The 14355-nt window shown below is 54.6% G+C and overlaps 2 protein-coding genes and 1 gene segment (V, D, J or C); 2 read left to right on the plus strand and 1 right to left on the minus strand.

The window, feature by feature from the left end:
* The window catches only part of LOC111823484 (immunoglobulin lambda-1 light chain-like), a 350281-nt gene that overhangs the window by 184041 nt on the left and 151885 nt on the right, over positions 1-14355 (plus strand). The gene's annotated exons all lie outside the window — the stretch shown is intronic.
* Positions 1-14355, plus strand: part of LOC102434976 — a 233834-nt gene that overhangs the window by 74452 nt on the left and 145027 nt on the right.
* On the minus strand, positions 1325-4315 carry PRAME (preferentially expressed antigen in melanoma). The gene is made up of 3 exons (XM_006103797.1): positions 4023-4315; positions 3032-3637; positions 1325-1901 (listed from the first exon to the last, which is right to left on the minus strand). The coding sequence occupies exons 1-3, from the start codon at positions 4313-4315 to the stop codon at positions 1325-1327; spliced, it is 1476 nt and encodes a 491-aa protein (XP_006103859.1).

Raw genomic sequence — 14355 nt, forward strand, 5'->3', positions numbered from 1 at the left:
GGTTCCTGAGAACGGCGGGCGCGGCCGCGGGGCGACGCGGGGACGGGGACAAGGCCGCCGGCATCCCGTGCAACCGCGGGATCCCGCTCCTTCTCCCCTCGGGGGCGCCCGGGCCGCCGCCACGCCCGCTTACCAGTCTCCGAGCCGCCGCCGCGCTCCGGGCGAAGCCGAGGCGCCGCCGTCCCTCAGGCCCCAGCGCCGGCCGCAGCCCCCCGCGAGCGCCGCGACCACTGACTGGCAGCCAGGTGCGGGCGTGAGGCCGCGGCGCCGGCGCTGCGCGCTGATTGGCCGCGCGGATGGGCCCGGCGCATGCGCGCTCCGCTCCGAGTGGGACCAGCTGAGGCTGTGGGCTGGCGGCGAGGGTGCGGGCCGCGGAGCACCCGGGCCCTGGAAGGGTCTCGGCGGCCTAGGTTGCCCCGAGGACCAGGGTTCGGGCCGGAGAACAGGCCGCCCCTCTGGCCCCCATCTCCTGGTCCTCAAGTGCCCTCTGCCCACGAGGCGCCGCGGCCCGCCCTCTGCTCAAGGCGCTTGGCCATCCCAATGCTCTGGCCGCCCGTCCTCCTCTCGTTGCATCTGCGGCCAAGCCCAGTCTCGCCTGCAACCTGATTTTGTACAACTCACAGCACGCTATGAATGAGCTTCGCCTTTTTAAAAGGATTTTTAGAGTGAGGGAGAGAGAGAAACATCAATGATGATAATCATCGATCGGCTGCCTCCTGCAGGCCCCACTGGCTCTCAGTGGCGAGTACGGCCTGGGCCATGAGGGCCCCTGAGAACTTGTACTTCAGTGGATCTCACTATAGGCCACTTAGTGTGTTCCAGACCCTGTGGACGCACCTTGTGTGCGCTGACTGAATAGGCAGAGGTAGTGAGAAGACACCGGATGCAACAGAGAAAATAACCGACCAGGAAATGATAAAGGGTGATGTGGACTCCTGGGACCCAACCTCATCCAGCCTAGAGTCTGGGCATCATGGATGCTCATTTGACCAGTAACTGCAGATGGGAGAATCGGGTTAACATGTCATAGAGGACACCAGACGGTTAACATTGAGGTTCCCTTTATTACTGACATTTCTTCACAACCATTCGAACAAAGGTAACTCCCACATTTACTTCCCAAATCTGAATCCCTCCCCACTAGAGATACAGATTCATATTTCTAACACATCTCCCCAAAGAAACCATTAACTCCCCATGTCAACATTTCCCCCCAACACAGAGTAGCTGTCAAACTGTGGCTGCTGTGTTCCTTTAAGATACACTTATGTCTGGGCTTCAATGTCCAAGTGCCCAGAATAAAGTCTATGATATGTGCACTCAGCTAAATAGAGACATAACAGGGACACAGAATGGGATTTGGGTCATAGAAGGTTCTATCGCCACAGCGAGGACAGGGGCTAGCACAGAGCCAGACCATGTCTGGACGCCCCAGCTTCTGCAGCATTTGCTTCAGCACAGCATGCACCTGGGCAAGCTTGCCCAGGTGGAGGGTGCCACTGGTCTCCTCGTAACTCTCCAGGGGGGCAGCATACAGCACGCGGGTCAGCTTGCTCAGCCCGATGGTGTGGCGCAGCAGGTCCTCCAGGACCGTCATGGAGATGGGGTTTTCACAGAAGCTTAAGGTCATGAGCTGGGAGCAGTGGCTCAGGGCAGGCAGGATGTCCATGAACTGGGGGTCCATGATCCCACACTCATCCAAGTCCAGATTCTGGAGGGTGGGCGAGGCTTTCTCTATCAGAAGTTGGAGTGGCCCCGAAGTGATATTGGTCAGGTTGAGGCCGCTGAAACTCAGGCCTTTCAGCTGACTGACGTTCAGGTGCCGGGACAGATGTCTCAAGTCTCTTTCTAAAAACAGGCAGTTAGTGATGGACAGGGTCTTCAAGGGGTTCTTCAGGGACCTGGGAAGACACAGAGAAGTTAGTTCTGGGGGATGGAGCTGGTGGGCAGAGGGAGGTGAGGATGACCCCAGCCTTAAGGGAAAAGAGGTCCATCTCCCCAAAATCTAAAGTTTTCCAGATGATGATCAACCCCAGGATGCTGCGTGGTGTAAAGAGTCATTCAAGTCAGTGCAAATTTGAGTGGAATCCTTTCTCCATCACTAATTTGCCGTGTGACTGAATCAAGTGAATGAAACCTCACACACGCCCTCTGCTCATCTGTCAAACAGAGTGCATCATAACCCTCCGACCGCCCCCCCTGGCCCCCGCCAAATTTGTGAGGATGAATGAAAAGGTGGGAGTTCCTCAGAAAGGAACCTGACCCAATGCCTCAAGCAGGAGGGAACCAGTAAGTTTTAGTATTGGGAGACATGATCCTAAATGCCTTCAACTCTGGCTTCCTTCCAGCCACAGCTTGGACCCCCATCACCCTTATCTTTGAGCCCAGTGAGGCTACTGGCAGACGTGCAGAAAGGACTAACCTGGGCAAGGTCTGCCAACACCAGTGGGGGCTACCAGCCTGCAGGAACTTAGATCACTGCATCATCCACAAACCATCTATCCCTTCTGATAATTCCTTACTCCAGCATTCTGCATTTCCCGCGTATTCCCTTAGCTGGAGCCTAAGGCAACCCTTGGCAGACAGGCAATTCGAGGCAGGTTTGGAGTGAAAGGCTCCTATCGACAAATTGCTGAGTGCAGAGCTAAGCACTGAAACCTCACCTCTGATGGGCTTTCCCTCCGTCACTGCCATCCTCACTGGGTTCTTTTCCATCATCTTCACCTAGACATCACTTCCTAAGGCAAGAATTCCCCAAGCTACCTCACCCGGCCTCAAGTCCATTACATCGATTCCTAGCAAGGGGTCTCTTTACTACCATCTGTCCTAGTTCATGCCTCCAACCTTTGTCTGGGGGGTTAGGTGACCACATGCAAGGGGACAGAGCAGTGAACGCGACACTGGCTGTGTGGACCGACGAGTGACGCAGGCACTCCGGCACTGCTGACGGCGGCACGTAGAAGAGCCCGTCACTATGGACTGAGAAGACGGGGCTCGCTCTGGTCTGCAGAGGAAGCTCGCCACCCCTCACCTGAGGATCTGGTCCAGGCGGCCTTTGAGGAAGGAGACAGAGTCCAAACAGAGCTCCTGGAGGCAGGGCAGGCCGAGGAACTGAGAGGTGACCTGGCCAACGCACAGCTCCTCCTGCTCCATGGTGATGCGAGAAGACGTAAGGATGTGGGAGAGGAGGAACCGGCGCAGGTTGCCCATCTGGCCCAGGTACGGCGCAAACTTCTTCAGAGTAGACAGCTTCCAGGTGCAATTTAGTTCCAAATCCTGGACGGAGTCGAGCTGCACCATGTTGAGGATGTTCATGTTCTGCTTCGACACCGCAAAAACCTTCAGCTTCTTACAGCACAGGTGCAGCAAGCCTCTCCTCTTGGTGACTTTCCTAATGAGGTAGCTGAGGGACTCGTCAGGGATTCCTTCCTTGAGGCAAAGGTCTACGAACACCTGCACGGGGGCCAAGGGTGGATTTGGCCCCACCCTTGAGCTGTCCTCTTTCCCTCTCTTCCTCATGGGCTGGGCGGCCTCAGGCTCCAACAGTGAGCACACGTCGGTTCTGGTTCCAGACCACACGGTCCAGAACTCCTGATGAACTTTCTTCTGTAAGTTCAGCAGCTGCAGTTTCCATCTCCTGCAGGGAAAACAGGAGATAGACTGGATGCGTGAAGATAACAGGGAATAAGACCATGACTGTGAGTCTAGGAATCCGGGCACCTGGACCAGACACCTGACTGGACTTTTACTCCATACCCCAGGTATCAAGTGCTCCTTGTGCTACTGGGATCCTTCCTGGTCCCCATTCCTGGCACCTTTAGGTGCCACCCCAGGGGGTGGGCTCCTGTTCCTTCAGTCACCCTCTGCATCCTACCCAGCCCTATACATCCAAAGCCTCTCCCCAGAATGACCGCAGCAATGGCTCCAAGGCCCCCGAGCTCCCCCTTAGGCCAGCACGCCCCTGATCCCAGCTCTATCTGCTCAGATCCCCAGGGTCCAACCAGGCTACTGAGCCCCTTCACCTGGGGCGAGTCTCCTGGGCAAGCAGGGCATCGAGCCCATCGAGCGCAGCCTGGAAAATCTCGTGGTCGGGCTGCCGATCCTTCATCAGGGCCCCCAGAGGGAGGCAGGGGAAGGGCCAGGCCTGCACCATCATCTTCAGGACGTTGGTGTGCTTCCCGGTAAAGGCCTCCATGAACAGTGGTGGGAAGAGCTCCATGGGCAGCGACTCCAGAGCAGCGATGGCCGAGGCCTCATCCTTCAGCAGGCCCTGACAGGCCAGTTCCAGGAGTCTGCGTGGGGCCGGGAGGCTCATCCCGATGGAGCTGCCCTGATAGTGATCCTGGGAGACATCAGGGAGCAAGGCATCCTTGTCAGGCTGAGCATGAGCAACCCCGGTCCCTCCACCCTTCAGGGGAACCAGCTGGGGGCCAAAGGCACTGCTCTGGCAACAGTGGGAGCGTCCTCGATTTACCCCGATTCCATTTCCTGCGTGGGGGCCACAGACCACAGCTCTGCCTCTGCCGGTGGCAGGACAAGCATCTCGCCCGCCAGGCACCCAAGGAGGGGTAAGAACCACTGGCACCCTCCCACTGCCACCCACTGGCAGCATTTCATTCTGCTGAACAGAAAGCACAACCTATTCCTGGATCTCCATCCAGTTAACCCTGATTGGGTCTTACACTCTCCATGCAACCAACCGAATCCTATGTCCATTCATGAAAGAAGAAGAAAATGAAACCAACCTGGGAGGAGGCTTGATGGGGGCGTTTGCGCCACATCAAAATTCCCAAATGTCCAAGGTCAGGCAGCTTTAGGCAGACAGCAGTATCATCCCCAAAGAAAAAGACATAAACAACAAAATGATTGAATATCAAATCGTGTCTTACACTTTGTTACCTGAAACTGCAAATCGTGTGCCCATTCACGGAGGAACAGAGATACAACTAGGGACCGTTGGTCCAGATTTTGAGGGTCAAGGCTTCCCCAAGGCAGGTCAGGCCAAAATCAGAACCAGGAGTTGGCCAGGGAAAGGGAGGGGCTGCAAGTTTGTAATGGGACAAAGGAATTACCCAAGACAAAGGAAAATATGTTTGGGAAATTCAAAGATTTTGATCTGGAGAAACCTGGAAACTAAAAGGGTAGTGGTTAAGGAGGAAACCAGGGGGTCTTTAGAATGCTGTTTGTTTCCCCTCCCCTGGTCTTTGCTGACTTGGGAGCCCTCTTTCTTCATCCCTGGAATGTCAGTCAACTTCTCATGCCCTGACCGGTTTGGATAGAGCGTCGGCCTGGAGACTGAAAGGTCCCAGGTTCGATTCCGGCCAAGGGCGTGTACCTTGGTTGCAGGCACATCCCCAGTCGGAGGTGGGCAAGAGGCAGCTGATTGATGTTTCTCTCTCATCGATGTTTCTAACTCTCTATCCCTCTCTCTTCTTCTTTGTGAAAAATCAATAGAATATATTTTTAAAAAAACTTCTCATGAGCCCGAGGTGTGGCCCCGATGCTGGGGGACACCCACTGATAACAGAAATCAGGAATTCATGCTCGTGATTTTTGACAGCCCAGGGCTGACCCTTCTGCCGAAAACTACTCTGGAGTCATGGCCTTGACCTCTCCTCTCAGGGTCCTGGACCCAGTCTGCCCTGACATAGCCATTCTCAGTGCAGCAGGGTGTGTGTGTGTGTGTATGTGTGTGTGTGTGTATGTGTCGGGGGGGGGGGGGGAGGCATACAACAGCATCTGTGTGCAGCCCGATGCTCCCAGTGCATGAGGTCGTCCTCTCTCCAGCCCCATCTCCAGCTCCAAGGCCTCCCTGACCTCCATGGGCTGCAGCTGGAGGACAAGCTGTGCACTACTGCTGCTTTCTTCCCAGAGGCCTCCCTTTCCCGCAGTGGTCCAAGGTCACGGGAAGTGAGACAAAAACCTACTTGACACCAAACGTGAGCCAAGTCTGGGGGGTCTGATGCCAGCCCTGCTCCTGCGCTCTGAGCAGTTTCCAGCCGTGACCGTGGCTTTGGGAATGGGGTCCCTAACACACTACAGCTTCTGCTCTTCTTTTGCTTCTTGTAAAAAGGCAGCAGGACAAACGCTTTCGTGGGGAAATGACTGGGGAATATAACAGCTGCTCCTGCTTCTCCTCCCCACCAGGGACCTCAGGATGCAGATTCCACCCACGTCCTCGATGATGAGAACGGAGGGGGACCCCCAAGATGGCTCACGGAACGGGCTCACCTGAAGACGTCTCCCTTCCACTCGGGTCCAGCTCAGACTGGCCTCAGGTCCTCCAAGGGTCTCCGATGGCTTCTCTGGTCTTCTGTGGCCTCGGTCACCGTGTCCACCCAAGTCTGAGAGTGAGAACCAAAAGGCTCCAAAGACAAGGAGACAGCAGGTTAACCGAGCATTTAGGAAGCCGGGGGGCACGGGCAACTGGAGGCAGCCCCGGACGGATGGGCATCGCCTGAGCACCGTCAGGCGTGGACAGCCGTCAACCAATGTCTCTATCTCTCTCTCAAATCGATTAAAAAAATATCTATTCAATCATATATTCAATGGTTAAATAGAAAACACAAAAACCCTGGAGGCACGATCCCCCCTTTCGGTGGGCATCACCTCTTACCTCCAACCCGACCACTGACCGCTCCCCGGACCAGAGGGCCGCCTTGAGTGACAGGCCGTGTGGCCTGTGAGATGCGGCCTTTCGCTCCCGGGCACTGCCCCCCACCCCCCGCCCCCGAGGCCCCGGGGCCCGGGGGAGGGCACAGGCCAGCGGCTGGCACAGCGAAGTGCAGGGGGGGGCGGGGCTGCGGGCTGCGGCCTCACAGACTGGCGCGCATAGGAAGCACGTCCCCTCAGCCTCCCGCCCCCCGAGGGGGAGCCCATTTTCAGGAGGAAAATAACTGGGGGGGGGGGGGGGGTCGAGGGCCACGCGTGACCAGCGCCAGGTCGCCCACCGAGTCGGGGGAGTGCAGGGGGCGCGCTTGAAATTACGTTTCCCTCAGGCCGCTCCTCCACTCGTGGCCTCTCTGTCTGGGCGCCCGGGCGGAGGGAAAAGGAACAATGGCTGGCGGGAGGGCTCCTGGGGGTGCTCCGGAAGCGGCAGGATCCGGCCAATCCTGCCTTCTTGGTCCTTCTCCGGGGAAGTCTCGCGAGATCTTGAGCGGGGTCTCCGAGGGAGCCCAGAAGGGGTTTAACGGACACGGAGGGAGAGAAGGGGGGAGGGGCGGTGCCTGTGGCCACGCCCACCGGGCCGCCCGAGGTGGGAGGGGGTGGGGGGCTGCTTGGGGTCCGGGTGGGTAGGGGGTGAGGATGGGATAGGGTGGGGGTGGGCTGGGGTGTGGAGGGAGAAAAAGGAGGCCCCGGACACCCCCAACTTACCCCCCACTCTCACCGGGTCTGTGCTCCCGGGGTCCCTTTCCCCCTCGGCTGTGGGTGCCAGTGTCACCGCCCGGGGGCCCTGCGTGAGGGTCGTCGCCCCCCTCCACCCCCGAGTCTAGGAAAGAGCTCCCGCCCTGGGGGCCCACGTCCCCACCCTGCACGGGCCATGCTGCCGCCCTGGGCGGAGGGAGCCCGGCCCCACGCAACGCCCTCCCCTCGGAGAGGCACCCTCGGTCCCCGCTGGGACTGGCGGCCAGCTCCTTCCGACGCCCCCGATCCCATCTCCCACTCACCTCCCCAGGCCTCCCGGTGGTGGTGGCAGCGTCCGCTCCTGGAGCCCAGGGCTTCTCTCTCCCCAGCGCCCCCTTTGGGCCAAGTCGCAGCTGGGCCTCAGAACACGGTGGGGCGGGAGCTCCGGAGGGAGCCGCCAACCAAGCGGAGGAGGGGGAGCCCCAGCCGCAGCCGCAGCCTGAGCGCCGCCTCTCGGAGCCGCCTCCCGCCCGGGCTCTCCGGGCCGCCGCCAGGGGGCGCTGGGGCCTGGCGTCCTCAGGGGCCCGGTTTGGGCGCCCCCTTTTGGAAAGTCTCTGGGAGAGAAAAATGGGGGGATCCTTTCCGGGTGAGGAGGGGGGAGACTGTGGTTAAGAGCAGAGCGGAGGCCCCAGCCTGTCACTCACGCCGGCCCGGGATCTCCGTGGGGACTTTTGAAATCTCGTCCCCACGTGACCCTGACTCTCTAGGAAGGTGGTGGTGGCTGAGAGCAACAGGCAGGGTGGTAAGGCTGGCCGTGTGTGTGCGTGTGTGTGCATGTGTGCACGTGTGTGCGTGTGTGTTCGTGTGTGTGTCTACCCTGCCCTTCCTCCAGGCACCCCCCATGCCTGTGCGCCAGCAGAGTTTAAGGTTTCCAGCCACATGGATGGATGGATGAGTGCAAATGAGGCCACCGCATTGATCCCCAGTGGATCTGGGATTGTCACCTAGAACAGAGCTGATGAAAAACCTTTTTTCCCCCCGCTTAGAACTGGAGGTTCAGCCCACCCCTCCCTTCCTCTCCTCTCGACTCATTCAGCAAATGTTTGTCCTTGAGTGGCTGCTCATGCCATGCTCGGAGATATACACAGTATCTCCTCACGAGGTTTAGGATGAAAATAGAAAAAAACAGCCACCCAAAGACAAGAAGACCGTTGTCTTCAAGGGGCGAGTTGTAACGAATTCTCTGAAGAAAACAAAGGAGCTGGTGTGGAAAGTTACCAAGGCAGGCGGCGTCCTGTCCGAGGCCTGAGCAAGGAGGAGCCATGGGGGCTGGAGAGGATCCTGCGCAAATTCTGAGACAAGAGCTTGGCCGATTTGAGAACATGAGGAGACGGGGGCGGAGGGAGGGGTGATAAGGGACAGAAAGGATAGCGGATGCATCTGTGGGACGTGAAATTAAAAGGGAATCCATGAAGCTCAGGGGGAGGCAGGGGAGGGTGGGTGGGAAGAGATCAACCAATGAACTTGTCCGCACATATGCATCACCTGTGGACAATGGGGTGGTGAGGGCCTGGGGGGTGAGGGTGGGGGGCAGGAAGGAGGATGGGAGCAGCTGGAAGAGGTGAATGGGGAAAAAAGGAGGACCGGTGTAATACTTTCAACAATAAAAATTTATTTTAAAACAGTAAAAATAAAAGGGAGTCTGAAGATCACTCATCCTTATTTTCATGATCCCGTTGCTTGTCATTCTCGCTGAGATTGATAAGAAAAAGATGAGGGCTGTAAAATGTAAAAGCAAAAATGCAGGTCCCCCGGCTGATTATAGAATGCAACCCTATTCGTGTAACAGTAAATGTGAATATAACATCCACTGATTCCATTGCTTCAAGTCATGCCTCGCAATGTTTACCAAATTCCTGGGCTGCACTAGGCCTGGATGTGGAAGAGGGACTGAGAGTGACAGGGCCCCGCCCGCCCGGGAGAGGTGTAATTCATCTTTGTGGGCATCTTAAAAAGCAGGGCCACGTGTCCAGAAGGTGGTCACTAAAATGATAAGGCTGGTTTTCGTAAAACCCTTTTCTGTATTTTTTAAATGTTTTCTGTCCTCATGGTTTTTCCTTGATTAGCGATGAAAATAGAGCTCTTTTCATTTCGGAAATATTGAAAAATACAGTCAACCTGCACTGCATTGTAATGGTCACCATGGAGACTTTAAAACCCTGCAGTGAGGGAAGAGAGGAGGGAGGATGTTTTCGTAGGAGCTGTTTTGTGTGTGTGCGGCTGATAGAGGCTGGGTCTTGGCTGATCTGTGAGGGGATGAGAAAGCAATGAACTGAAAGAGGAAAATACTTGTTAATATACATATTTTTAAATTGATTTCAGAGAGAAAGGGAAAGGAGAGAGAGAGACGTCAATGATGAGAGAGAATCATTGATCGGCTGCCTCCTGCACGCCCCACACTGAGAATTGAGCCCACAACCCAGGCATATGCCCTTGACCAGAATTGAACCCAGGACCCTTCAGCCTGCAGGCCAATGCTCTATCCACTGAGCCACACCAGCGAGGGCGGACTATGTTTTCTTCTATGAGCACCTACAGTAAGCCTGAAGGACAAAGAACCTGCATTCTCCACTTAACCATGCTTGACTCTGGGTAAAAGCCATAGAGCGCTTACCAACGAATGGAAATTTTGTCTTTTGATTTTCTCGCCAGACGCATGCAAGGGTGCTGGGAACTTTAATGCGATCTTAGTGATTCCCAGGTGAACACACTCAGACCAGAAAGGACAAGCCGCTCATCCCAAGCAGAGTGGCCACATCAAGAAGGAATTCAGGGCTGTGGAGTCCTGGCGGGGGGCTCCTGGCCCCCAGAGTGGGGTTGCTCTGAGTTGTGCTTCCATGACACCCAATACACACTGGGTTCCTGATTGGGTAACACGCACCTGAAATGGCCTCTCCACCCCCGCCTGCTGCAGGGGTAAGCTGACGTGAAAGGTCTTGGAGAGAATTCGAGGTGGCTGCTATGCGTGCCCTAGGCTGTGTGTCGTGATTTGGGTGAACCACATTTAAAAAATATATATTTTCATTGACTGCAGAGAGGAAGGGAGAGGGAGAGAGAGAGACGGAAACATTTATGATGAGAGAGAATCATTGTTCAGCTGCCTCCTGCACAGCCCCCATTGGGGACTGAGCCTGCAACCCGGGCATGTGCAATGACGGGGAATTGAACCATGACCTTCTGGTTCATAATTCGATGCCCTACTACTGAGCCACACTGGCCCGGCAATATAAGGCATTTTTGAACAAAGGAGAAAAGGGGGGAAATGGGATATTAGATTTCAGAAGTGAGAACAGACGGTTCACAGGTAGTTGAGGAAGAACAGAACACATGTCAGCAAAATTCAGAAACAATGAGACACCGGTTACCTAGCTCACAGATAACCGCTAGAATAACTTTCTCCGTTCAAGAGGAAGCTGATGGACAAAGGGAAATGGGCTTAGAGGGAAACAGAAGGGCCTGGGGGCCTGGTACTGAGCCGAATGGGAAAGGACAGAGATGGGAAGGAGGTAAACAGGGATTTCCAGTGCCCACTCAGCTGCCTCCCCAGTGCGTGGGATGCACCCTCTTGGGCCACCAGGGGGCAGCAAGAGCCCGGGTTGTGGGGAAGGTACTTGCTGTGGTTCATGCTGTCTCTGGATGGAGTTTGAAGAGCTGCTTCCCCCTGAGGCCCTTGTGTCCCAAAACAGCTGTGCCCAACAGATCACCTCTTACGTCCCAATACGTCCTAATACGTCCAGGGCTCAGCTTCAGTCTCAAGCCACTGCAGAGACAGAGGATGGAGCCATGCAGAGCAGCCATGCTACTAAGGGGAAGGAGAGGGAGTGGAGGGCCATATGCAGCCCCCAGCTCTGCCATGGGACCTGGGAAATGGAGCAACTGGATCTTTGTCAGCCAACCTGTCCTCACCTTTGCGCTCACAGTGCAGAGAGGAAGTCCTGGGATTTCTCACCAGGAACCACCATGACTCCAACCACAGAACAGGAAGGTATCCCCCTGGCTGGCTGCATTTCTGCATGCTGTCCTGAGCCCAGTCTGATCTTACTTAGAATATATTAAGGAATTTGGTTCTTTCTTTAAAATTTTACTAATTGATTTGAAAAAGAGAGAGAGATCTCTTTGTTGTTCTAGATATCAGTGCATTCATTGGTTGATTCTTGTATGCGCCCTGACTGGGAATCAAACCTGAAACCATGGCACACTGTGACAATGCACTAATCAATGGAGCTACCGGTTCAGGGCCAGAGTTTCATTCTTGCTAAAGCTCTTCTTTCCAGGGAAGCAGGCGTATCTAGACTCCAGGTCAAGTCAGAGTGGAGTGAGAAGAGGCAGGTGCAGGAAGTGGATTTGCATGGATGCCCCTCCCTCCTCTGAGCCAGGGGGAGGGGATAAGAGAGGTCTGGGGGAGCCAGGCTCAGGCTTGGGGTCTCAGAAGGCAGCGCTCTCAGGGCACCTCCACCATGGCCTGGGCTCTGCTCCTCCTCAGCCTCCTCTCTCAGGGCACAGGTGAGGCCTCCAGGGAAGGGACACGGGGACTCCTGGGCTGACTCTCTGCCTCCTCCTCAGGCCCCCCGGGCCCAGCACTGAACTCACCAGAGTGTGTTTTTGCTCTTTCCAGGGTCCTGGGCCCAGGCTCCCCTCACTCAGCCTCCTACAGTGTCTGGGACTCCAGGGTCTTCAGTCACCATCTCCTGTGCTGGAAGCAGCAATGACATTGGGAAGTATAATTATGTGTCCTGGTACCAACATCGAACGGGCACGGCCCCTAAACTCCTGATTTATGATGTCAGCAGTCGGCCCTCGGGGATCCCTGAGCGTTTCTCTGGCTCCAAGTCTGGCAACACGGCCACCCTGACCATCTCTGGGCTGCAGGCCGAGGACGAGGCCGATTATTACTGTTGCTCCTATCGATATATAAGCAGTAGCACTCTCCACAGTGGTGCAGGTTCATGGGGAAGTGAGACCAAAACCTCCTTTGAACTCCCTCAAGTCCCTTCACTCCTCAACTCAGGCTTTCATTTCTTTATCCTTTGCTATTATTTTATTTTTAAATAATTGCAAACTTAAACACAAATTTAAAGATAATGTAAAGAAATGCTCTGTAATCTTTTCCCTGATTCACCACTTTTTAACATTTTACCATATTTGGTTTTCATTTTATTTTCTTACTTTCATCTCTCTCAGCATATGTTTATGTATGCATATATATGAGTATAGGTGTATACACATACACACATATATATACATAACATAGACACAATGACATTCATCTTCTGAATCATTTGAGAGTAAGTTGTATCCACCAGCACCTACTTTTAATATCTTTTTTCCCAGAATTCACATTCAAAAATGTACATCATTTCAAGGTGTACAATTCAGTGGCTTTTATCCTATTCACGAGTATGTGCATCCATTATGCTCTATAATTCCAGAGCGTCTTTATTCCCCAGAAGCAATACCTCACTCATTAGCAGTCACCCCAGTTTCCCTCTTATTTCAACGAACTCCCTCCAAACTGTGGACATTGCCCATAGAGGAATCACGCACTGCATGGTCTCTTGTGTTTGATTTTTCTATTTCATCAAAGTGTTTTCAAGGTTCACTCATGTTGAAGCCTATGTCGGGACTTCATCCCTTAGCACGGCCGAATGATATTGCATCGCATGGAAAGACCTCATTTTATGTATCCGGGAATCAACTGATGGGCTCCTATGAATTGATCTGCCTCTTCTATCACAGCCCAGGGGCAGAGAGAAGCTTCAGGAACCTAGCGCATGAACAGGGTCCACATCACTTCACACGAGGAAATCAAATAGAATCCTCACTCTCAGGGCCGTCCGAGGGCGGCAGCCAAGGCTTCATTTTTCTCTCCCTCTTAGAGCCGCTCATTCTTCGAGTCCATCGGGGGAGGCCCTGGAGGGTTTCCTGTTGGTTGAGGAGCATCTTCCCTCCTTGGGACCTGGTGGTGGAACATTTCCTGGATGAACTGGAGAGGCAGGGAGGGGCCTGGGCCGCAGCTTCATCCCCTTGGGCCAGGGGGCTTCCTGCTGCTCTGGCGCTGTCTCTCTCTTTTCTGGCGTCTGTCAAATGTTCTGGGAGCCTTTCCTCCACCTCCAAAGGCTGAAAGGACAGGGTTCACCTTCTCCTTGTGGTTTGTCACGTAATGTCCTCCATGGCTGCAATTGTTGAGTTCTTGTTTGTGGAGCTAAGGGAAGGAAAAGAATTTTCATGCATTTGTTTATTTTTCTAAATTCGTTCTGTTATGAAATGCATCATCCCCAAAGAAGCCTGTGAGAGATGAACATTCACAGTGTAGGAAGGAGTAGTACAAAGATGGGAAGGAGGTAAACAGGGATTTCCAGTGCCCACTCAGCTGCCTCCCCAGTGTGTGGGATGTACCCGCTTGGGCCACCAGGGGGCAGCAAGAGCCTGGGTAGTGGGGAAGGTCCCTGGCTAGAGTTTGAAGAGCTGCTTCCCCCTGAGGCCCTTGTGTCTCAAAACAGCTGTGTCCCATAGATCACCTCTTACATATTAGGGCTAATACGTCCAGGGAAAAGCTTCAGTCTCAAGCCACTGCAGAGACAGAGGATGGAGCCATGCTGAGCAGCCATGCTGACTAAGGGGAAGGGGAGGGAGTGGAGGGCCATACTTAGTCCCCAGCTCTGCCATGGGACCTGGGAAATTTGGATCTTTCTCAGCCAACCTGTCCTCACCTTTGTCCACACAGTGCTGAGGGGAAGTCCTGGGATTTCTCACCAGGAACCACCATGACTCCTACAACAGAAAAGGAAGGTATTCCCCTGGCTGGCTCCATTTCTGCATGCTGTCCTGAGCTCAGTCTGATCTTACTTAGAATATATTAAAGAGTTTGGGTTCTATTTTTAAAAAATTATTGATTGATTGAGAGAGAGAGAGAGAGAGAGAGAGAGATCTATTTGTTTTTCTATCTATCAG

This window comes from Myotis lucifugus, unplaced genomic scaffold (assembly GCF_000147115.1).
Source record: "Myotis lucifugus unplaced genomic scaffold, Myoluc2.0 scaffold_509, whole genome shotgun sequence".
NCBI lineage: Eukaryota > Metazoa > Chordata > Mammalia > Chiroptera > Vespertilionidae > Myotis > Myotis lucifugus.

What these genes read in the sequence shown, in the direction of transcription:
- PRAME (XM_006103797.1), bottom strand. Translation starts at nt 4,315, where the DNA reads ATGAGCCTCCCGGCCCCACGCAGACTCCTGGAACTGGCCTGTCAGGGC. An exon ending in GCCCAGGAGACTCGCCCCAG is followed by an intron (nt 3,638 to 4,022) that starts GTGAAGGGGCTC and finishes TTTTCCCTGCAG; the next exon opens with GAGATGGAAACTGCAGCTGC. An exon ending in CGCCTGGACCAGATCCTCAG is followed by an intron (nt 1,902 to 3,031) that starts GTGAGGGGTGGC and finishes GTGTCTTCCCAG; the next exon opens with GTCCCTGAAGAACCCCTTGA.